The sequence below is a fragment of the Chiloscyllium plagiosum genome, chromosome 5 (assembly GCF_004010195.1).
Source record: "Chiloscyllium plagiosum isolate BGI_BamShark_2017 chromosome 5, ASM401019v2, whole genome shotgun sequence".
Lineage (NCBI taxonomy): Eukaryota > Metazoa > Chordata > Chondrichthyes > Orectolobiformes > Hemiscylliidae > Chiloscyllium > Chiloscyllium plagiosum.
In genome coordinates, this window is record NC_057714.1 from 113,113,319 (window position 1) to 113,137,239 (window position 23,921).

The 23,921-nt window shown below is 40.7% G+C and overlaps 1 protein-coding gene across 5 annotated transcripts in view; it reads right to left on the reverse strand.

Annotated features, from left to right (window-relative positions):
* The window catches only part of nktr (natural killer cell triggering receptor), a 240,112-nt gene that overhangs the window by 130,899 nt on the left and 85,292 nt on the right, over positions 1-23,921 (reverse strand). For 4 of the 5 annotated variants that reach the window (XM_043690824.1, XM_043690823.1, XM_043690826.1 and 1 more), the window contains one exon: positions 10,591-10,671. In XM_043690824.1, coding sequence (XP_043546759.1) covers positions 10,591-10,648 — 58 coding nt within the window. In that variant the 5' untranslated portion in view covers positions 10,649-10,671. Of the gene's footprint in view, positions 1-10,590; positions 10,672-10,822; positions 10,839-23,921 lie in introns of those variants that run through there. The other variant, XM_043690825.1, reaches the window with a different exon arrangement.

Sequence of the window (23,921 nt, forward strand, 5' to 3'; positions counted from 1 at the left end):
CTCCCATTCCACCAAGGATATGCAGGTCTTTGGATTCCTCCATCGTCAGACCACAGCGAAACGACGGTTGGATGAAGAACGCCTCATCTTCCGGCTAGGAACTCTCCAACCACAAGGGATGAACTCGGGTTTCACCAGTTTCCTCATTTCCCCTCCCCCCACCTTGTCTCAGTCAAATCCATCGAATTCAGCACCGCCTTCCTAACCTGCAATCTTCTTCCCGACCTCTCCGCCCCCACCCCAGTCTGACCTATCACCCTCACTTTGACCTCTTTCCACCTATCACATTTCCGACGCCCCTCCCCCAAGTCCCTCCTCCCTACCTTTTATCTTAGCCTGCTGGACAAACTTTCCTCATTCCTGAAGAAGGGCTTATGCCCGAAACGTCGATTCTCCTGTTCCCTGGATGCTGCCTGACCTGCTGCGCTTTTCCAGCAACACATTTCCAGTACAAAACCATTCTAACAACATACAAGTAATTCAATACCAAATAGGACAAAGTGGCCCACTTGATTGACACCCCATTCACCATAAAAATATACTTCCACTACCTACTAACAAGATGCATTGCAGGAACTCACTAAGGCTCCTTCGACAGCATTTTCCAAATCCATGAACTCTATCACCTTGATAGATGTAGCAGATAAGGTCAGATTTGTTGCCCATCTATATTTGAAAAGGTATATATGCACCTTAGCTTGTCTAAGGGTGCTCATGTAACCATTACCAATTGTAAAAATCTATTTGGTTCACTAATGTCCTTTAGGATTGGAAATTTGTCAGCTGGTTTGGTTTACATGTGATTCTAGACTCTCAGCAATGTAGCTGCTCTTAACTGCTTTCTGAAATTGTCCAGCAAGACATTTAGATAAGGGGCAATGGGAATGGGCAATAAACATTGACATTGCATGAAAGAAAATGTATGTATGTAAACATCATCAACTGCAAGTTCCCCTTCAAACACTTATCATCTTGATTGATGGATAATCAGTGTTACTGTCAAATTCCTGGAAATTCCTCCCAAAAGCACTGTGAATATACCTATACTAGATGGATTGCTGCAGGTGGTTGACCACCTTTTCAAATATAGATGGGCAACAAATCTGACCTTATCTGCTACATCCACAATCAATGGAATAATAAGAGTTGATTAGAGCTTAAAAGCTTGCAGACTCCTTGACTTTTTATAAAGAACCACAGAGGACAAATGCAAATTAGTTCTGCTAAACCTTCATAACAATTGTTTAGGTCTAAACTACCACTTTAGGAAGGACGTTAAAATTTGGAGAGGGTAGAGATTTGACAGAATACCAGGGTTTTTGAACTTAGAGAGATTAAGGAATATGAAATTGCTCCCTCTACCAAGAGAAGGTTAAGCACAGCTTTAATAAAGGCACTTGAATTTAAGTGACGATGCTAAGCAAATATGGAGAAAGAGTTTCCACTGACAGGAGGGCTGGTAATCGCAAATTCAAAATAATTATGACAAGAATGATAAGGGAGAGAATGAAATATTGATACAAAAGATTTCAGCATGTTCCTGGTGACAGGCTGGCTCGATTTCCTAAGGACGTTTGACAGTGAACATTTCAAAGCAAGGTTTTTTTTAGATTAGATTACTTACAGTGTGGAAATAGGCCCTTCGGTCCAACATGTCCACACCGACCCACCGAAGCGCAACCCACCCAGACCTCTTCACTTAACACTATGGGCAATTTAGCATGGCCAATTCACCTAACCTGCACATTTTTGGATTGTGGGAGGAAACCGGAGCACCAGGAGGAAACCCATGCAGACACGGGAGAATGTGCAAACTCCACAGAGAGAGTCGCCTGAGGTGGGAACTGAACCTGGGTCTCTGGCACTGTGAGGCAGCAGTGCTAACCACTGTGCCACCATGCCGCCTAATACAGTTATACAGAAAAAATATTTAAAACAACATAGGGAAAATAATTCAGGAAACTGACTGAGGCAGATCTTGTAACGGCTAGAGCATTTGGTACAAGAAAAGATAGCGGATTCTTTACTGAAATATCAATGGAAGCTGTCAATCCCCAGTTGTCTACCAGCAAACACCTTCCATAAATCAAAGAATGCAGTAATTAGTGTAACTCAGGAGGCTCTGCCAATCTGCTTCTCTGAGAAAGCCTGATGCTTTTGATTCAAAAGGTTTTTTTCTGATAAGACAGATGTCTTCCCTTCAACGGGTTAATCTATTTTAAAATCATCACACATTGCTTTCAATTATTTACATACAACCTTCCATGTCTTCTATTTTTGAAGCTTGCTTCTCAATACACGTTCTTCAAACTTGGGTAACAAGCCTGACTACTTCAACATTGATCTCCTGACCACGATTTGGAAACACTCAAGACCCAAATTAGAAAAGATAGAGTCTCTGAAACAATTCATCAGTTTCAAGTAGTGGTCATGGCGTCCTCTGTGTCAGATCAAGATTTGCACTTAGTATCCAAAGTAACACTTCTGTTGTTCGTACAAGTGTCATGTGATAAAAAGACATCAGTTGTAAACTGATGAAAACATTTAACTTCTCTACATATCCCCAGTCAACTTTCAATGTCATACAATATTTCCCAACAGAAAAGAAGAGTACACAGGATGCTCCTCAGCATTGATCAGTCCAACCCAACAACAATCCAATGATAAAGAAAATCTGGCAGATTACTTAAATTAACTGTAATACTTGTTGAGAGCTCACTGGGATTTATAAGCAAAACATTTTTTTGCAGTACTAACTAGATTTGGCCAGGTGCCTTGGAAAGCAGTGTTTTTACTGAGGTTGTAAAATTCTACAGATGAACTGCAGCTCTTTGCTAAATTCAAAATGGGATGATGTTGGCATATTCTGGAGAATCGTCAATTCTCTTTCACATATACAAGATCTGAATTTAGTGCACTTCCAGTGAGTGCTAAATGAATGATTTTCATTTGAATAGTGAAACTGAGTTAGCTTTAGACTATGACTCTTTTTTATCAACTGAATTATGTATAAATTCAAATTGAATGGCAATGATCTCAATTGCAACCTGACATATTTCTTGTGTATCACGGGTGTATTTTTAATTCGTTCATGGGATATGGGCATCGTTGATTGGGTCAGCATTTATTGACCATCCTTTGTGCATCTTGAGAATGCTGCTTTCTGGAACTGCTGCATTCCACAATTCCATCAAGTAGGGAGCTCCAGGATTTTGACCCAGTTCAGTGAAGGAACAGCAAAGTATGTCCAAATCAGGATATTGAGTTAATGTCACTATGTATGTATTGACCTTGTTTTTCTAGATGCTAGTGGTTCAAAATTTGAAAAGGTGCTGTCGAAGAAGAGTTAGTGAATTTTTGTATCAAATCTGTAGATGCTTCACAATGCTGCTACTCTATCACTGGCAGACAGAATGATGTGTGGATGTGGTGCCAGTTACACTTCTTTGCCTTGAACGATGTTAAGCTTCTGCAGTGCTGCTGGAGCTACACTCATCCAGGCAAGTGGGATCACACTCCAATCCCAACTTGTGCTTTGCCTCTTTACCTCTGGAGTTCAGCTCTCTTGTCCATATTTGAATCAAGGCTGTAATGAGGTCAGGAGTCAGTGGCCCTAATGAAATCCAAACTGAGCACAAGAAAGCAGGTTACTGCTGAATAAGTACTGCTTAATGTTATTGTTCATGACACTTTACTGATGATTGAATGTGAACTGATGGGACAGTAATTGTCTTCTACTTTTAGTGCACAGAATATGCCCTGGCAATTTTCCATATTATCGGGTAGATGCCAGTATTATAGTTGTACTGGGACAGCTTGGCTTGGAGCATGGCATGTCAGGAGCATGTCATTGCCTGAATGTTCTCAGGGCACATAACCTTTGCAGTATCCACCGTCTCCAGTGGTTTTATGCTCATACATAGAGTGAAGTGAATTAACTGAAGACTAGCATCTGTGACGTTGGGGACATCTGGACGAAGCTGAGGTGGACCATCCACTCAGCGCTCCTGGCTGAACACTCTTGCAAATGCTTCTGACTTATCTTTTACAGTGAAGTGCTGGGTTCCCTCATTGTTGATGATGGGATACCTTGGGCTGACTTTACAAATGGATTCCATTTGATGGTACAACACACTAGATTAACAACAGGATGGCACGTAATCAATGATCCAAATTGGTGTATGGACTGATGCTGTCAATATTACGAAATGGGATTTCAAACATGTTAGCTTGACAATGTGAAATTCCATTGACTGTTGTTTAAATACGTGCAATGGCATGGGTTTTGTGCAAATATGTTACATATCGCTCAGCATACTGCCAATGCAGTTAGCACTGAAGAAACCTTACCTCAAGTGTAACTCACTTGTTTATTTGACCTAATGTAATTGCACGTAACAAAATGATGAAGCATTTGTTCTCAGGATGAGCAATGCCAGAAAGTGTGTACTTATTGCTAGCTGTCCGTTTTTCAGTCAAAATAGTTCCTATTTTACAATGGGCAAACTTTACAGATCAGATTCAGCATAATTGAGACATATCCCCGATGGTTCGAGTAAAACGTGTAATCACTCATGTACCATTTTCCAATCAATCAATCAAGAATCCAATATTGCCCAAATGCTCAATATTGTTGAGATTCCACAGATATTTATCACAGCACTGAGACAACTTCCTAACAATGTCTCTGGGAAGCTCTCTTAGAATCATCGAGCTGTACAGCATAGAAACCGACCATTCAGTTCAACCCCTCCATGCCAACCAGATGTCCTAACTAAATCTAGTCCCATTTGCCAGCATTTGGCCCATATCCTTCTAAACTCTTCCTATTCATATACTCACCCAGATGCCTTTTAAGTGTTGTAATTGTACCAACCTCCAAGACTTCCTCTGGCAGGTCATTCCATACACGCACCACCCTCTGTGTGAAAAAGTTGTCCCTTAGGTCCCTTTTATATCTTTCATCCACTGTAGTCTTCTTCCTTCTTAGAGTTTGGAAAGTTAACCAGTCAGAGGCTCTCCATTACACTTGCTCTCCTTTTAAGGACAATCTTAATCTTTATTTCTTTTAGGCCAGATTTATGAACATTTTCCTTTCCAATCAATGATCTTCTCCTTAGATTTGTCCAAAGTAACCTTACAAGTGGACTTCGAAAATCTGGGTGCGAGGTTCCACTGCTATCTTTCCAAAGCACACCAACACATTGTATCTGATGGTAATAAGATGTATGCTTCAATGTCAGATGTGCTCCATATTCTTCCAATAGAGGATACAAAACAAAAAGCTTTGCACTTGAAGAGGGACTCTCTTTCTCACATCCAATCGCTTCTTTGCAATTTTCCATTTTATCAAAACTAATACCAACAGTGTTCCTCAACTTTCTGGTCCAAGCTACAGATAGGAAGTCAATGTCTTCCTTACGATGGCCAATGTGCAAAATCATAAGTAAATTTCATTCTTAACTACCGCCATACAACTGAACTCCTTACTTGGCTCAACCTTTCTGCAAGAATACAGAACTTAAAAAACATTTTTGATGTCACTCAATGGATTTTGAATTTATCTTTTCTTTTATAATCCAAAACTTGGTGGCTCCTGATTTGTTGGCCTCTGTATTTCTCAATAAAATGTTCTGGACTCAGGGGGGCCGCGGCATCTCACACTATAACGAGACAATCATACCTAGGTTTACTAGATGAGAGGAGAAAGTGAGGACTGCAGATGCTGGAGATCAGAGCTGAAAATGTGTTGCTGGAAAAGCGCAGCAGGTCAGGCAGCATCCAAGGAACAGGAGAATCGACGTTTCGGGCATGATTCCTGAAGAAGGGCTTATGCCCGAAACGTCGATTCTCCGGTTCCTTGGATGCTGCCTGACCTGCTGCGCTTTACTAGATGAGAACATGCCATCATCAGTTAACAAAGTCTCAGAGACTCTGATCAAAAGCTTTGTTTCTGTATGCATTTGTTAGCATTAAATTTAATGGTAGCCTCAAGAAGTCATAATAATATCCAAAACATGAACCTTTAAATTAATTGGATGTGAATGTCACAGTTTGCTAATTTAAAACCTTTTTACAGCATCAGTTGCTATTAGCAACATAGCTGGATTGATTCAAAATCAATCATTAGTTTCTCTTGCCTAAAAGCTCATACATTTGCATTAAAATTTACCTTTTTATGAGCAGGTAGCCTTTTGGCAAGAAACTTAAAACAGCATCCATGAACATTTTTACAACACCAATACATTTTGACAATTTCATCTTTATTAGCGAGTTTTGAGAAGATTTGTAGCTCAGGTTGGGTTTTGGTGTAGGTTTGCTCGCTGAGCTGAAAGGTTCATTTCCAGACGTTGCATTACCTTACTAGGTGGACTTTATGCAAAGCAATGCTGAAACTTCCTGCTTTCATCTTTATTGTTCACTTCATCCCAACTGAATATGTTCATGCTGAGGAGTACATTTGATTTATTTATGACTTATTTTGATACAAATAATACTTCAAAGATTTCTGTTGCACTACTACAATCTTTGAAGAGTGTCACCTTCAAAACAAGTCTATGGAAACATTGACCACAAAAACAGCTTTTTATTTCTTTTTTAGCAAGTGGCTGTTGATAATATTGACGGTAGGGAATAGTTATTGAATTTGGAAACACAAGTGAGTTGAACATACATAAAGATTGTTGTTGAACTCCAGGTTTAATGCCAAGAACGTCTCCAATTATATTGATTCATCTCCCCAATTGTCTGAAATAAGTTCTCTTAATTATGCCATTATGCAGGCATCATTACTTTTGTAAGGGAGTGGGGAGGCGATTAAAATTGACTTCAATTCTTTGCAACAGTTTGATTTTTATGAAGTCAAGTGAACTTTTGATGAAATAGCCTGCTATATGAGAAGTTGAGAGTGTGGCGCTGGAGAAGCACAGCAGGTCAGACAGCATCCATACAGCAGCAAAAATCAACATTTCAGGCAAAAGCTCTTAATCAGGATCAGGGATTTTGCCCAAAACATCAATTTCCCTGCTCCTTGGAAGCTGCCTGACATGCTGTGCTTTTCCAGCACCACACCCTCGACTCTAATCTCCAGCATCTGCAGTATTCACTTTCGCCTGCTATATAAGACGACCATAACAATGATCGAATAGAAGAGAAAAGGCCTAAAGGAAATAAATGTCTATATTTGAAATAATTCTTCATTTTCTACACTAAATGATATACTTATGACATTTCAAGATTTTTTTTTAAATTTCTATTTTTGTACTTTGTAAAAGTCTTTGATTTAAGGTTAACTTCTTGCCTGATGTGACAGATGAAACAGGTCCCATAGAAAAAATGGAGCTGGAGTGAGGTTGGGGGTGATGGGTGGGGAGGATGCACACGCAAGTTGAACAACTCTGGGATACCAGCTAGGACAGGAAATGTCAAACATATAGTTGCATGCATTCCAGGACTGTGAATTCATTCACAGACCAAGTGAAAGTTACAGATCCACTGCTTTATCTACAGCAGCTAAGTGATAATGCCTGAATTAACATAGTGAGGGGGGAAGAATGACTTCACTCCTGAGTCTAAGGTTCAATAAATACATGAATTTTTTAAAATTTCACTTTGTCTACAAGCAAATGAAGGAATACTTTGAACAAAAATACTCACCTAAAATTTCCTTCTGATTTAACCTAAAAATGGTATTGATAAATTTCATCATATAAAATCACAATGGGATAAACTGTCAGCCCGAGTCACCCAAGACAGAATGAAAACACACAGAATTACAACAACTAGTAGTAATAATTTTTTGGGTATCGTAGAACATAAATATTGCTAAATAGCAATTTGAAATCAAAGCTTTCTATCTTGAACTCATCAAGACAGTAATGAAAGAAAACCAACTCTAGAAAGAAAACAAATTTAGAAAGAAAACAAATTTTTTTTTCTCATAAGGGCATTTGATTGGTTTGACAATTGTAAGAACAGAAATGCTCTAGCAACAATTAACTGTCAATTTTAATAAACTGATGAAATTCAAAATTAGGCATGTCAACTCCGATTGGTCAGGCATGGTCATATGGTTGCAGCAGGGCTTAGCCATCTCTATAATATCTTTATTGAAAAAAAGTACACGTGGATGTATTCATAAATAACAAGGCTCTGTGAATGTGAAAGAATGTTGATTCCAGCACTTGCAAGCAAGCATGCTAAGTGTCCGACTGAACCTTAAAATTAATTTCCCTTAGTGCAATCAGGATTATTTAATACATGATGTCCAACAACAGCATCATATCTAATATCAGACACCATGTTCGAAGATTTGTAAGCACAGAGCTGGTTGAGCATGGTCAACACAACACAGTCATAATGACATGTTGTATTCACTTTATAGCAGTGCTCCAAATCCAAGTGGACAACGAGCCTCTGAAAGAGACATCGTTCTTGGGGCTAAAAGGATCATAGGTAATAGGAAGAAAGTGAGAACAGAGTACTAATTTAATGTTCAGCCATGATCATATTTAACAGCAGAGTAAGCTTGAAATCCTGCTCTCATTTTTCACCTCTCTATGTAATAGGAGATATTACAGATCCTTGCTTGAAAGGAGGATATACAAAATATAGTACCTGTGAGAATGTTCGTTCTTTACAAAAATCTTCTGATATAAGTCTATAAATAATACTAAAAATACCAGCCCTGGGATTCTGATGACTCAGTAAGTATAAAGAGACTGGTCAGTGCAGTACATAGCCACAGTAACCACAAGATTCTAGGTTCAATCTTCAATCTGAGTGATTAGATCTAAATCAGGACATTAATTACAATTGTTGTCTTTTGGAATGAAGTGCAGTAAAAGTATATTCAATTATAATTTTCCAAAGAGACTGAGATAAATACTTAAAGGGGAAAAACTTAGTACTGCTGCCTCACAGTGCCAGGGAACCGGGTTTGACTCCAGCCTTGGGAGACTGTCTGTCCAGAGTCTGCATGTTCTCTCTCTGTCTGTGTGCGTTTCTGCCGGGTGCTCCGGTTTCCTCTCTCAGTGTGCAAGTTCGTGGACTGGCCGTGCTAAATTGCCCCATAGTATCCAAGGATGTCCAGGCTAGGTGAATTAGCCATGGTAATTGTGGGGTTACAGCATTAAGGTGGAGGTGTGGCTGGATTAGAGGGTCAGTGCAGACCTGAAGAGCCAAATGGCCTCTATCTGCATTGCAGAGATTCAATGATTCTATGAACAAGAAAGAAAGGAGTATTTGAGTAGCTCTTTTAAAAAAAAACTGGTTCAGGTAAAATGGGTCAACTGACTTCCTGCACTGCTGCTCGATTTGATGACATATCCTTGGAGTTCCACTGCTGGGAAGGCAGCACTGAGGGAAGGAAACCCATGAAGGCAAGATTTCTGCTCACTGGAGAGTTGTACTGAATAAGGAAAATCAAGGCTTGTCCATGGGGAGACAGATATAGACTGTTGGCAGCTATTGGTTTCAGTCAATGAACATTTATACAAGGTAGAGCAAAATTTCTGGTGAGCTTAGAGCTGTAACCATTGCCATTCAAGGAGGATACAGAGAAAAATGCTGCAAGTACTGCACAAATAATGCACAGATAGAGCTATTCACATGACCGTCCAAAGCTAATCCTCGACATTCCAATGCTTTACATACAACTGGGGGAAGGCAACTATGCTTTCTGCAGTTGTAAGGCAGCCTTCCAATACAATCCTGTAGCATTTTTCAAATGAAAATTTGGAGCAAAGATTAATTTTCTGAAACAAGCACATTTCTGATTCCAGCTTTGCCTCATATATGTTCATAAATCAGGGCTAGATTTGACATCACAATTTTTGCCATGATTATATTTCTGCTTTCTTCCTTTCCTCACGGGAGCATCATTGGAATAAAAATGTGATTCAGGACTGAAGTAGCAGTACCATCAGCTCACAACAGAAATTAAAACAGCCTGGTTTTGAATTGCTGCAGTTTTATTGGAACGGTAGGCAAAGTCAGTTCATAAGCCCTTCCCTTGCCTATCGGTTACTTCTGCGTTCACCTGACGTTCAGTTGCAGGTTTGTGAAGGTATCAGGAGTTGACAGTTCCAGATTCAGTGATGATACTGGGGATGGGACATGCAGGAGGAAGGAACCATCATCATCATCATCATCATCATCATATGTTAAACACCAGGATCCACATTCTTAACAATGGAATATTAAAGATAACTACCATTCTCTAAAACAGAAGGAATACAAGTGGTTAAATAATTGCACACTCGACTGTTAAAGTTAATACAAACATTCAACAAAAGCTAAATATGCTTTGATATATTCATTGGTGCGGGGAGACGACGTGGGAAGAGAGAGCGAGAGGTGGGCTTCAACAAACTACCCTCAGGGTATAAATAAATATAGCTTTCAATTCAAGTATCAACCCAAGTGTCAACAGAAATTTATAAAGTATTTAACACAACAGCATTATAACAAGAAATAATGCTAGGATCATTTGCAGAATTTTTTATACCAAAAAAATTATGTTCCACAGATAATGCTACGTTCATCAAAATTATAAATATTTGCTGAACATAGAGGAAGTGAGAGTCTTACCTGGAGCCCTGTTTATTTCCACATCAAAGTAGCATTGCGGGCGGTTCTTCACCCCCATCACGGTATACACTCTGTGTACACCTAGGTCAGAACAAAGAGCAGGTTGGCAAGATTGTAGTATTGATATCCGATCTGAAACTCAAAGCTGCTTTGCTATAAAATGAGGCCTTCAAGTGAAGCCCTACAAGCATCTATTCTCTTTCCCATTGCTCCCCATCCCCACCACCCCCACCTTTTTGCTGAACCAATTCTGATGCAAGCAAAGGCAACACATCCCCTTCTCTTTATGCTCATGCCTGGCAGCATATGAATGAACTGCTCAAAGGAGGTGGGGATGGGGAATGAACATACGACTCTGCGAGAGCTTGAGAGATTTAGATTTACATATGCAAACTCATCTGTTTCAAATAGCGCCCCTACCAGCCTATTAAACAAACACTTCAAGACAATGTTCTGTAATTAAAGCAGATTAGTAGAGAACTGGTAAAAAAAAAGGAAAAAAACCTCAGAAATACAGCACAATTTTTTTTGTAATTATAAAACCTACACAAAAGTGAAATCAGGTTTAAAAATATTTCATAAAATCTGCAGAATAGTTAGAAATAGGAAGCTTAAATACAACCGGAACACAGTTTATTTAAAGCATATTTAAACAGACTACAGTAAACAATGCTCTGCTCCCTTTGGGTATTACTCACGTTTTCATAAATTCATTCCTATGAAATAGGCTGCCATTAAAAGCTTCCTAGGAGATTTACAAGTTTTTTTCACTGAGCTGCACCAAATTGCAAAGCTGACAAGTTATTTTTGTACTGGTACCTGGGACTACGAGAGAATCAGTGCCCGTGCACCATAACCTGCTTTTGTACTGACTGTGGAAAGATCTCTTGTGTCTTGTGTTGCAAACTTGTACAGTAGATTTCCAAAAATGGGGTTAGAATTTTACTACATGAAGCACATTGGAAGAACTGACCTGAATAGGCACCATTGGCCTGCAGCATTACTGAAAAGAAACCCATGCATGTTTTCTGATTCTGCTCTGCACCCTCTCAGGGGTATGTTCTTTGTACAATACTGTTGTGCCACGTGTAATGTGCCAACGATAAGACACAATTGAGATGAAAATACCAACTGTGCTGCTATAGCAAAGGCAACACTATGAAAACCACATCATCAACTTAGACAAGTCCACAGTGAAGTACAGTCTTAAAAATATGTTAAGACAACTGAACCCGATCCAGTGCTTACGTATCATGCCCATCCAATTGGACAACTGCAAAGGACAGAGAAAATAACCAGATATGTTTGCTTACTGTAGCACCCCGTTTCTAACCAGCCAACAGAAACCTTCCCTGAGACAGATGCCCTTGACACCACTGCAACATGGCTACAATTATATAGCACCTCTAGTGGAAGTACTGCGATAAAAGGACTCATCCAATATAATATGAATATTTTTGCAATGTAATCCCTTTAAAAGCATCTACATTGAGGAAACTGGATAGAAAGAAAACAAAAGCTACACAACCAGAATTTGAGAAATATAGTAAACAGATAAGTGCATTATTTGGTATAGACCCTCTGAGCTTTGAGTTTTGCATTCCAAAGAAGCAGGCCTGCTCACTGTTAATCAGCCTATATTGTACAATGACCTGAACAAAACATGTGAAATAGGACCTGAGCCAAGCATAGGTTTCTCTCAAGATGGGACTAATTTTATGTCCAAGCTTGAAAGACTGTACAGACCAAACAAGGCAACATCTTCTTGTCACCCACTTAACTGTTTCCAACCCTTATCAAACAACAATGCACACCATAAAGTTCTTTAGAATAACGGGAGCAAAGTTCATGAGGGTTGCTTGATGAAACCTGGTTTGTATTCTTGAGTTCACAACACATAAATGAAAAGACTTGATAGAGCACATGCTGAGGAACAGAGAAGCTTGAGGAGGCAGTGACATAGTGGAAATGCCACTGGTCTAGTAATCAGAGCCCTGACTAATGTTGAGACCATCGCTTCTAATCCCTTCATGGTAATTGATGAAACTGGAATACAAGGGTAGATCATAGGAACCCCTCTGGTTCATTAGAGAAATAAATCTGCCTCATTACCTGGTCTGGACTACTTGTGACTCTTAGTCATAGAGTCATAGAGATGTACAGCACGGAAACAGACCCATCAGTCCACCTCGTCCATGCTGACCAGATATCCCAAGAGAAAGTGAGGACTGCAGATGCTGGAGCTCAGGATCGAGAGTGTAGTGCTGGAAATGCACAGGTCAGGGAGCGTCCGAGGAGCAGGAGAATCGAGGGCATAGGCCCTTTATCAGGAATGAGATTTGTGGGTCGGGGCTGAGAGATAAATGGGAGGAGGTGGGGTTTGGGGAAAGGTAGCTGAGAAAGCGATAGGTGGAGGAAGGTGATGGGGAAGTGATGGACAGGTCTGGAGGCTTGGGACTGGGATAATTGGGGAGGGAGGGGGGGGGGTGGAAAATGAGGAAGCTGTTGAAATCCACATCTATTCCGTGTGGTTGCAGAGTCCCAAGGCTGAATATGAGGTATTCCTCCTCCAGGATGCAGGAGATGACACTGGCAAAGGTACAGGTGAATTTCTGACTGATGAGGAAGGACCCCTTGGGGCTTTGGACAGAGGTGAGGAGAGTGCTGTGGGCGGAGGTTTTACACTTCCCGCGGTGGTAGGGAAAAGTACCAGGAGTGTGGTGTGGGCTGGTGGGGGGAATGGACCTGATGAGGGTGTCGTGGAGGGATGGTCTTTTTGGAACGATGATGGGGTGGGGAAGGAAATATATTTCTGGTGGTAGGGTCCGTTTGGAGATGGTGGAAGTGGTGGAGGATGATGCGTTGTATGCAGAGGTTGATGGGGTGGAAGGGGAGGACCGCGTTTGAGGGGGAGGGGTGGATTCAGTCCTTGTTGAATTGGGAGGAGTGGGTGGTGCATGAAGTGGAGGAAGTGAACTGGAGGGCAACGTTAACCATGTAGGAAGGGAAGTTGCGATCATGGAAGAAGGCGACCATCTGGGACTTTGAGGAGGAATTGGTCATTCTGGGAACAGATGCGGCAGAGGCAGAGGAATAGGGAATAAGCAATAGCGTGTTTACAGGAGGTAGGGTGGAGGAGGTGTAGTCTAGGTAGCCGTGGGAGTTGGTGGGCTTGTAGTATATGTCTGTGGTTAGTTGGTCGCTAGAGACTGTGATGGACAGGTCCAGGAAAGGGAGGGAGGTTTCTGAGATGGTCCAGGTGAATTTGAGGATGGGGTAGAAGGTGTTGGTAAAGTTGCTGAACTGTTCAACTTCCTTGTGGGACCACAAGATGGCACCAATACAGTCATCGATGTAGCAGAGAAACAGGTGGGGTTGGTCTAACTGTGGAAGATGGACTGTTCCACATATCCGACAAACAGCAGGCATAGCTGGGTCCTATGTGGGTGCCCGTGGGAAGTGGGAGGATTGGAAGGATTGGAAGGAAAATTGTTGAGGGTAAGGTCCAGTTCAGCCAGGCGGATGAGGGTGTCAGTGGAAGGGTACTGGTTGGGTCAGCGTGAGAAGAAACAACTGAGGGCTTGGAGACCCTTGCCATGGTGGATCGATGTGTATAGGGACACAACCAGATATCTTAATGCAATCTAGTCCCATCTACCAGCACCCGGCCCATATCCCTCCAAACCCTTCCTAATCATATACCCATCCATATGACTTAAATGCTGTAGTTGGACCAGCCTCCACCGGTTCCTCTGGCAGCCCATTCCACACATACACCACCCTCTGCGTGAAAAGGTTGCTCCTTAGGTCTCTTTTATATTTTCCCCCACTCACCATAAACTTATGCCCTCTAGTTCTGGACTCCCCCACCCCAGGAAAAGACCTTGTCTATTTACCCTATCCATGCCCCTCATTATTTTATAAACATCTATAAAGGTCATCCCTCAAACTCCGATGCTCCAGGGAAAACAGACCTAGTCTATTCAACCTCTCCCTGTGACTCAAATCCTCCAACTCTGGCAATGTCCTTGCAAATCCTTTCTGAACCTTTCAAGTTTCACAACATCCTTATCTGCCCTCTGACATGGCCTAACAAGCCAATTAGTTGTATCAAATCACTACAAAAAGTCTAAAGCGAGTAATTAAACCAGATGGACCACACAGCATCAAACTAAGCACTTGAATTACAACAGCAAGCCCATCCAGCCTTGTCAACTCTGCAAAGTACTTCTCACTGACATCTGGAGGATTCTGCCAAATTGGGAGAGCTGTCCCACAGATGAATCAAGCAACTGTCTAAAAGGTTGTAGGTTCAAACTCTATTCCTAATACCTCAGCACAAAAGACCAGAAACTCTAAGATTCTTCAATGGGTGCCATTTTCTCTGCTTCCCCATGGGATGTTCGGCAGATACTGAATGGTACTGACGGTACGGTGGCATAGTGGTTGGTACAGTGGTTAGCACTACTGCCTCACAGCACCAGAGACCTGGGTTCACTTCCTGCCTCAGGCATCTGTGTGGAGTCTGCACATTCTCCCCGTGTCTGCATGGGTTTCCTCCGGGTGCTCCGGTTTCCTCCCAGTCCAAAAACGTGCAGGTTAGGTGAATTGGCCATGCTAAATTGCCCGTACTGTTTGGTGAAGGGGTAAATGTAGTGGAATGGGTTTGGGTGGGTTGCTCTTCGGAGGGTTGGTGTGGACTTGTTGGGCCGAAGGGCCTGTTTCTATACTGTAAGTAATCTAATCATTACAGAAAAAAGAAATCCTCATCATGCCAATCATTTTATGGGACACATCACAAAAGCAACAGATCGTTTTAGAGCACTGAGAGGCAGAAACATCTAAATTATTTATAATTTAGGGGATTTAATGTGTCTACTTTTACCAAACATATAGACATGCAAAGAGAAAGCAACTACAGAAAGAATTAACAAGCTGGTGTCACCTCAGACATCTGCTATTGCAATCAAGCAGCAATTTATAACTTTATGTCTCATACATTTGAACAAAGAAAAGCAGATTACTAAATACCATTTCTTATGCATGACACTTCTCAGAAAAGCACTTGACTTCCAATGTTCATTGTAAAACTGGTGAGTTAATAAACTGGTGAGTTTGCTTCCATCTTCTAACTTGTGACACAGATTGCCCTCACATGTTCAACAGCAGTTTTCACTTTCTAAAAAAAAGCCTTTTTACAGAAACTTTTGTTCATTTCTTTATAAAAAGAGAGAGAGAGAGAGAGATGCTCATCAGCAGTGGGTAGGTCTTATGGAAAGTAAACTTAAAAGCAAGCTCAAGTAAAATGAAAAGTGAGGATAACAAACACTTTTTAAAAATTCCACTTTTTTTTCTCATGGTGGTTAAATTACCTACCCCTCCTAGAGAAGAGAGAATTTATTACAGTTGGACTTCGATTCTGAACATAATTCTTCGACTACAATTCCACCCAACCAGATATTTATTTGGAACTTCAGGTTCCCTCTGCAAACTTAAGAGGTTCATTATGATTTCTGTAGCCTTTAATGCACAGGTAACAATGATCTGCACACAAACTATTTCTACTTTAGTCACAAAATTAATCTTTACAACTCTGGAGAGCACTGACTTAAAAAAACAACTAGCAGTCAAATGCAGCATAACCGAAAAGAAAAAACTTACTCGGCTTTAAATAATTTCATCAAACCCTTTAAATGAATCAACGTAACATGCAGTGTTCCAGTGATTGAGGGCTCAGATGGCACTAACTATTGAACAAAGTGCCATCAACATTATGCCCTCAGAAACATACATATTTGACTCGGGCACCACAGTGGGCTATCAATGCCAATCTTCATCTGCCTCACAGTCCTCAGTGAGCTCCAACTTCAATCTTTATCCTCTTCCCGGGCTTCACATACAACTCTGGAGTCAATAATCATCCACTCCCCACTCGCCAGTGCGGCGACAAAGTGAATGGCTTGAGGGAAAAATCAAGCATTTATAAAGAACTGTTACTGGCAGATGACCAGTCATTTAATGAGCTGAAGATCCTCCCCTTGTGCTTATTTCCAATATGACAACACATTGGACACTCGGACAATAACCAATAAGAAGATATATCTGTATCAGAGAGTCTGATGAAGCCTTTGCTTGTTACAGCATTTATATAAGATACAATGCACATGTAGATAAAAACAAGTACTTCGAAACATTTACAAAATGGTTTCACAAACATTGCATTAACCAGTTGGAGCATTAGATTCAATTTTACTGTAAAGTTACTACTACTCAATTTTTGCTTCCTTTGGCACTTAAACAAAAGGTTGCCATACTCAAGGAGTATACTGTCAAAATACAGTTATAAAATTTTGAGTTTTGAACTCATGTTGAAGTATTTCCAAATGAATGCAGGCTTAAAACTGCAATTGTGCTTACTCTGCTACTCTCAGTGTTAAAATGTACACCTTGTGCTGCCAACTTTAACCCAGCTGCACAATAGATACAAAACCAAATCCGTACCACACAAATTGACAGATTATAAACCAAAATGTACATAGCAGACAATAGATGTCAACATCATAAAGTCAAAAGCAGAAAGCTGTACAACTGCATTATCACCCTGGAAGGGTCCAAGAGAATTAAGATAAACAGATACTGAAGATGGCAGGGGGTGGAAAAGGAAGAGCAAGATCAGAGGCAGAGCAAGAAAGGGAGAGGGAAAGTGAATTTGAGAGGATTGAGGTGTCAGGGGGGCAGTTGAAGACAGAAAGAGGGAGAATGTGAGAGAATTACATATATGTTTGAGTGTTATGAAATGCCTTGACAGGTTTTAATATGCTCTTTTAATGTGTAGTCCAGAGAAATGGAGATAGAGGAGAAATGACAATGCTTACTCGAAATATGCAAGAATTATTTACTAACTCAGCTGACAAGTTGAATGACTGAAAGTTCTGTGTTACAGTGTTTTCTGTGCAATGCTGGATGTTGTTGCAACAAAGGAGCAGCAAAATTAATTGAACTTCTCAACCTTCTGGATCACAAGGAACTTTTCCCAACTTTCTTGTGAAAGCATCACATTCTCTACATCCTGTTGCAGCTCCACCCTAATTTACACCAATCTCATCCCTCATTTCCTTTAACTTTAAAATCACTTCTTGTTAAAATTCTATAGTTTCTGGGCATTACACTTCAGGAAGTTCAAAAATTATCCCTAAAAAAATGTTTTGTGTTTACCCAGTAGTGAGCAACTTGAATATGTTTTTCAGGATTGTACACGATTATGAACAAGACATGGCCTGCTCTGAAGCAGAAAATAGTACAAACACAATAAAAAGTTAATGCAGCAAACAGACATGAAACAAATTCAATCCATGGTGAGAATCTAAAATCAGGACTCAATCCCTTCAGAAATAAATAGCATTTATAGCGCCAGTCCTTTAATCAGTTTATAAAGTGCAACTGAAAATGACCAGAATAAATTTCCCAATTAAAGCTGGCAACTGTAAACTTAAAGACAGAGAGAGAGAGACAGACAGAGAGACAGACAGAGAGACAGACAGAGAGACAGACAGAGAGACAGACAGAGAGGCACAGTCGGAATGTACCAGCACTGTGGGTGCACCAACAGCCAAGGATTTCAGTGGTTCAAGAAAGTAGCAGACCATCAAACATATTGGAGAAGGGCATTAAATAATGGCCCAGTCAGTGATGCCTAAATCCCATGAAAGAAAGCAAACTCCAAGGAAAAATAATCCTATAATTCACTGAACCTCATTCAAGTCACTACTTACTCGAATAAAGTATCTCTTTCCAACTAAAATCACAATTCCATAATCAAGAATGGAGCAATTCACAATCAGTTTCTTTTGGAGAAACTTTCTCTATAAACACCAAATGGGAATGATATACCTTGCATATGATATGAGCACAAGGATATCTATCATATCCTCGGGCAAAAACATATGCCAATGGAATCAGAAATAGAAATTAATTTCAAAAGTAAATCAATGTTAACTGACTACGAAAGCACTCGTAGAAATATCAGATTACAAAACATTGGTGTAAAGGAATGCAAGAATGCAAATTAAAGGAGTAGGCCATTTAAAAAAAAGATTAATTCACAGGTGTGGGCTTACTGGCTCGACCGGAGGGCAGTAAGAGTAAAATATATTGTTGTAGGTCTGAAGTCACCTGCAGGCCAGACCAGGTAAGGATGGCAAATTTCCTTGCTTAGACATCATTAATGAACCATAGGGGTTTGGCCCTGACAATGACAGTTAAAATGGTCTTTACTTAATTCCAGACTTACATTGAGTTCAATTTTTTTTAAATTTATTCAATTCAGATTTCAATTTATTGAATTTTTACTGAACTGAATACTGGCACGGTGGAACTTTACCTGGGCATCTGAATTAATAATCTAGTGATGATACCGCTAGGCCATCACCTCCCTTTAGTCTGTCTTTTAAAAAAAAACTTTTATGGAATGCAGGTTATATCAAAATTGTGTGGCTTGCTTCACCATCTTAGACAGCTGTGAAGAGTCAAACCCAAATGTTATAGGTCAAATGGGTAAAGATGGCAGATTTCCATCCTGGAAGGCCATTTAGTGAACTAGCTGAGTTTTACAATAATCGATGGTAGTTTCATGGTCACGATTACCGAAATGAGCTTTACATCTTAGAATTATTAATTAAATTAAATTCCACCAACTGCCACGTGAAATCTGAATTCTCGTCCTCAGAATGTTAACTCTGTGCCTCTAATAGTCCAGATGTTACCACTATACCATCATCAACTCCATTCTTTACCATTCAACTCCCTCCTCACCACACCAACATATCACTAAAAGCTTTCAGTTCTCAAAACGCTATTGGTGTCTGCCTCGATGTCTCAGCATCCACAGCTCTCTATAGTAAGAAACTTTAAAAGGTACAACTTTTTGAATGAAGTAGTTTCTATTCCCTCTCAATCCTAAATGGACGATTCCTTATTCTGAGTCTGTGACCCTGGTCCTCGTCTTTCCAGCCTGGGGAAAATCCATTAAGAATCCATGGTGAAGCTTCCTAAAGATTTTATGTTTAAATCAAATCATTTACCAATTTTTTAAATACCAGATTAGACTAGGCCTATACTCTCAAGTTGTCATCTTACCAAGACTGCTCCCACAATAACATGTAGACAATTACAAACTTAGATAAATTATTTGCCAAGCTGTGGCCTTAGTAGGTACAGGAGCCATAGTATCATTAACGCAGGCACGATACTGAAAATGCTGAAGGCTGAACCAACGAGATTTCTGGGACAACTGATGATTTACTACTATCTTTCAGATATAAAATACAACATTCTTACTTTAGGCAATAGATTCGAAGCAATCTACATTGCATCCAATTTCATGCTTGCAAATCATATTCTCTCATCTGATAGGAGTAAGTCTACAGTCTCTCTCCCTCTCAGTGAACAGGCATCTAATTGCAATGCAGAACATGAATTGATTTAGGGAAATCAAATGGGATGGAGAAATGGTGAACAAGATCAGATTGCTGTCTTAGTTTTCAGAGTCCATTAGAAAATGTAAAATGCTGTAAACATGTAGGTTAACCAGCATCAGTGAAGACAGGCAGACATTTCTGTTTCATATACATGTCCACAACTGAAATATTAACCTGTCTGTTCTCTCCACAGATAAAACCTGATCAATTGCCTGGAAGGACACAGAAAATTAAAAGCTCAGATGCCTGAGAAGAGGGGCCCAGAGAAATCAAGCACCTGCGTACTGTCTTCCTTCGTAGCAAATACAATGGTGTGTGCTCTGTCAGAGTGGGACACCTGAGCCACACCAGGTGATGTGTAACACACATTTTACCACCACAGCCCAAACCATTATCCTGAGAGAAGGAAGGTTGCCACCTTCCCAGTATTTACTTGCAATTTCCAACATAGAATCACAAGGCACCGGAGGCCATTTGGTCCAACATGCCTCTACTGGCTCTCTGAAGGAGCAGTCCAGTAATTTTTCCTTTTTAAGCAGTTCTCTGCAATATTTGCATTTTTGTGTTTTTCCACTCCAAACAGTTGCATTCCTTCAGTAACTTTTGTATTGCAGTACCTGGAGGGTTTCAATGCTTCTCCTGAGCAACCAAAACAATTTTTCTTTTAAAACTGCACAGTTAGATTACTTACAGCGTGGAAACAGGCCCTACGGCCCAACAAGTCCACACAGACTGCCGAAACGCAACCCACCCAGACCCTACATTTACTCCTTCACCAAACACTACGGACAATTTAGCATAGCCAATTCACCTAACCTACACACTTTTGGATTGGGGGAGGAAACCAGAGCACCCCGAGGAAACCCACTCAGACACGGGAAGAATGTGCAAACTCCACAGACAGTCACCTGAGGTGGGGATTGAACCCGGGTCTCTGGCGCTGTGAGGTAACAGTGCTAACCACTGTGCCACCGTGCTGCCCACAAACTGGCTGTTCTTCACAAGGATGGCAATTCTGGTCAACCTTACACTGGTCTTTTAATTGCAAAAATTGAATCATGGAAAAGAATGTGCATGATGTGAAAACGGGGATATGGCACTAGTTGAATTACTCAAAGTTGGTACAGACACAACAGGACAAATGGCCTTCTGCACTGTAAAGATTGCTTGAATGTTTCTGTTATGTTTCCGACTGAATACTCTGCACTTCCTTAGGCCCAAAAATAAAGTTGTGAAGATGTTTTGCTATCATTTTACAGTCATTTATAGTAATCTTCGAGATGCCTTTCTAAAAAAAAAAGCTTTCAATGGTTTCTGTTAACTGCATCTTTCAAAATCATTAAATGGTTGTCAGCTGCAGTTACCTGAACACATTTTCCAATTAGAATCTTTCTCTAGTCAATTTCCCACTAATATCAAGTACATGTGAAAATAAAAAATTGTTACTATTTTGCTCCTGCACACAGTGGTTTTATGCAGAACAAGGTCAGAATGACCAGCAGTGTTAAACCATATATTACTCTACCCTGCCCATTCAACTTGGCTAAATGACAAGCACAATTCACAGGACAAACTAAAATGAACCTAAGAAAATCGGCGTTTCAGGTCAGGGCCCTTCATCAGGAATTCATTGGGCTCCAGCCCGATAGGTCTGTTTTCCTCCTCCTCAGATGCTGCCTGACTTGCTGTGCTTTTCCAGCATCTGCTGACCTCACTGTCTCCTAAAATGAAGGTAACTTGTACCTCAATCCATTTTCCACATGGAGATACAAATGAAGCAACATCTGGAAGTAGAAGACTTACTTATGCAGCTCCTTTCATGATCAAAAGTAACCTCAAAACACTTAGTTCATTAACAAAACCAGAAACTGGTGAAACTCAGCAGTACTGTGGAGAGAAAGCAGAGTTAATATTTCCAAGTCTGCTGACCCTTCTTCAGTACTGATAGGAGCAAGGAAAGGCTAGTATACATGATAAAGACACGGTGGGTTGGGGTGATAACTGAAGACAAGAGCCCAGAGGGACAGAAAGATAGGTAGGTCAACAAGGGAATTAGTAATGGTAAGCCAAGGAGGAAGAAGAGCTGATAATGGGGACTGTATGAGTAGGTGAAAATGAGTTGGGTGTGCTGAAAGCAGCTCATATGATGACAGGGCCTAGGATGTGGAGGTGGGTGAAGGACATAGAACGAGATGTTAAGGCCCTAAAATAATTGAAATCAATACTGAATCCTAAAGGCTGCATAAAACGAGATGCTGTACTTCCAGCTTGCACTGAGTCTCACTACAACAGGCCTGAGACAGAAAAGTTAGCTCCGGAAGGTGTTGAAGTGGTAGGTGTCAGGAAGCTTGGGGTCATTTTTGGAGACAGAATACAGGTGCTCCACGAAGTGCTAGTCCAATATATGTTCAGTATTCCCAATGTAGAGGAGACCATATTGTGAGTGGCAAATATAGTGGACTAGACTGAGTGAAGTTCAAGTAAACTGCTGCTTCACCTGGAAGGTTTGTCTGAGGCCTTGATAGGGAGGATGGAAGACGTAAATGGGCAGGTGTTACACCTTCTGGGAATGCAAAGGAAGGTGACATGGGACTGTTGGGAGGTGTTAGGAGTGGACCAGGGTGTTCTAGAGGTCTACTAGTTCATTACATTCTTTTGAATTGTAGTCAATGTATGGAATGCAAACAGCATATTCCATGCAGTAAGGTCCCACAAACAGAAATAAGATAATAAAAACAGAATGTGCTGGAGAAACTCAGCAGGTCTAGCAGCATCTCTACCAGATTTGCCAACGTTCTCTGGCATTTTCTGTTTTTATGTCAGATTTCTAGCATTCACAGTAGCTTGCTTTTGTCTGAATATAATGAATAAATGATTCTGTGGTGCAGATCGAAATTGGCATGTATGATATGGTGTGCACCAGAGACATGGATGCAAGGAGATCAGGACTAGGAGCTAAATATTCAAGGACATACATTGAAAAGACAGGCAGGTTGGGAGGGGGGAGAAAGAGAGAAGAAGGTTGCCTTATTGGCAAGAAATGAAATTAAACCAATAGCAAGAAAATAAAGTAGGGTCAGATGATGTAGAATCTGTGTGGGTAGAGTTGAGAAACCACAAAAGGTTAAAAAAGAACATAATGGGAGTTATGTACAGGCCTCCAAACAGTAATCAGGATTTGGCCACAGGATACATCAGGTGATGCAAGAAAAGGTACGTATGCAAGAAAGGTATGTAAGAAAGGCATGGTTACAGTGATCATGGGGGATTTTAATGTGCAGGTGGACTGGGAAAATCAGGTTGGTAGTGGTTTGCAAGGAATTTGGGGAATGTCTAGGAGATGGCTTTATAGAGCAGCTTGTGTTGGAGTCCATTAGGCAACAGGCAGTACTGGATTTAGTGTTGTGCAATGTGACAGACTTGATAAGGAAGCTTAAGAAGAGGGAATCCTCTGGAGGCACTGATCATAATATGATAGAATTTACTCTGCAATTTGAAAGGGAGAGGGTGCAATCAGATGTAACAGTATTACAGTTGAATAAAGGCGATTACAGAGGCAATGAGAGAGGTGCTGACCAGAGTTGAATGGGAGAGGAGCCTAGCCGAAAAAGAAAATGGAACAGCAATGGTTGGAGTTTCTGCAAGTAATCTGGGAGACACAAGAAAAAATTCATCTCGAGGAAAAAGCAGACTAAAAGGAGGATGAGGCAACCGTAGCTAACAAGGGAAGTCGGGGTAATATAAAAGCAAAAGAGAAAGCATATAATATATCCAAGGGCAGTGTGAAGCCAGAAGATTGGGAAGCCTACAAAAGACCACCAGAGGACAATGAAAAACGAAATTAGGAGGGAGAAG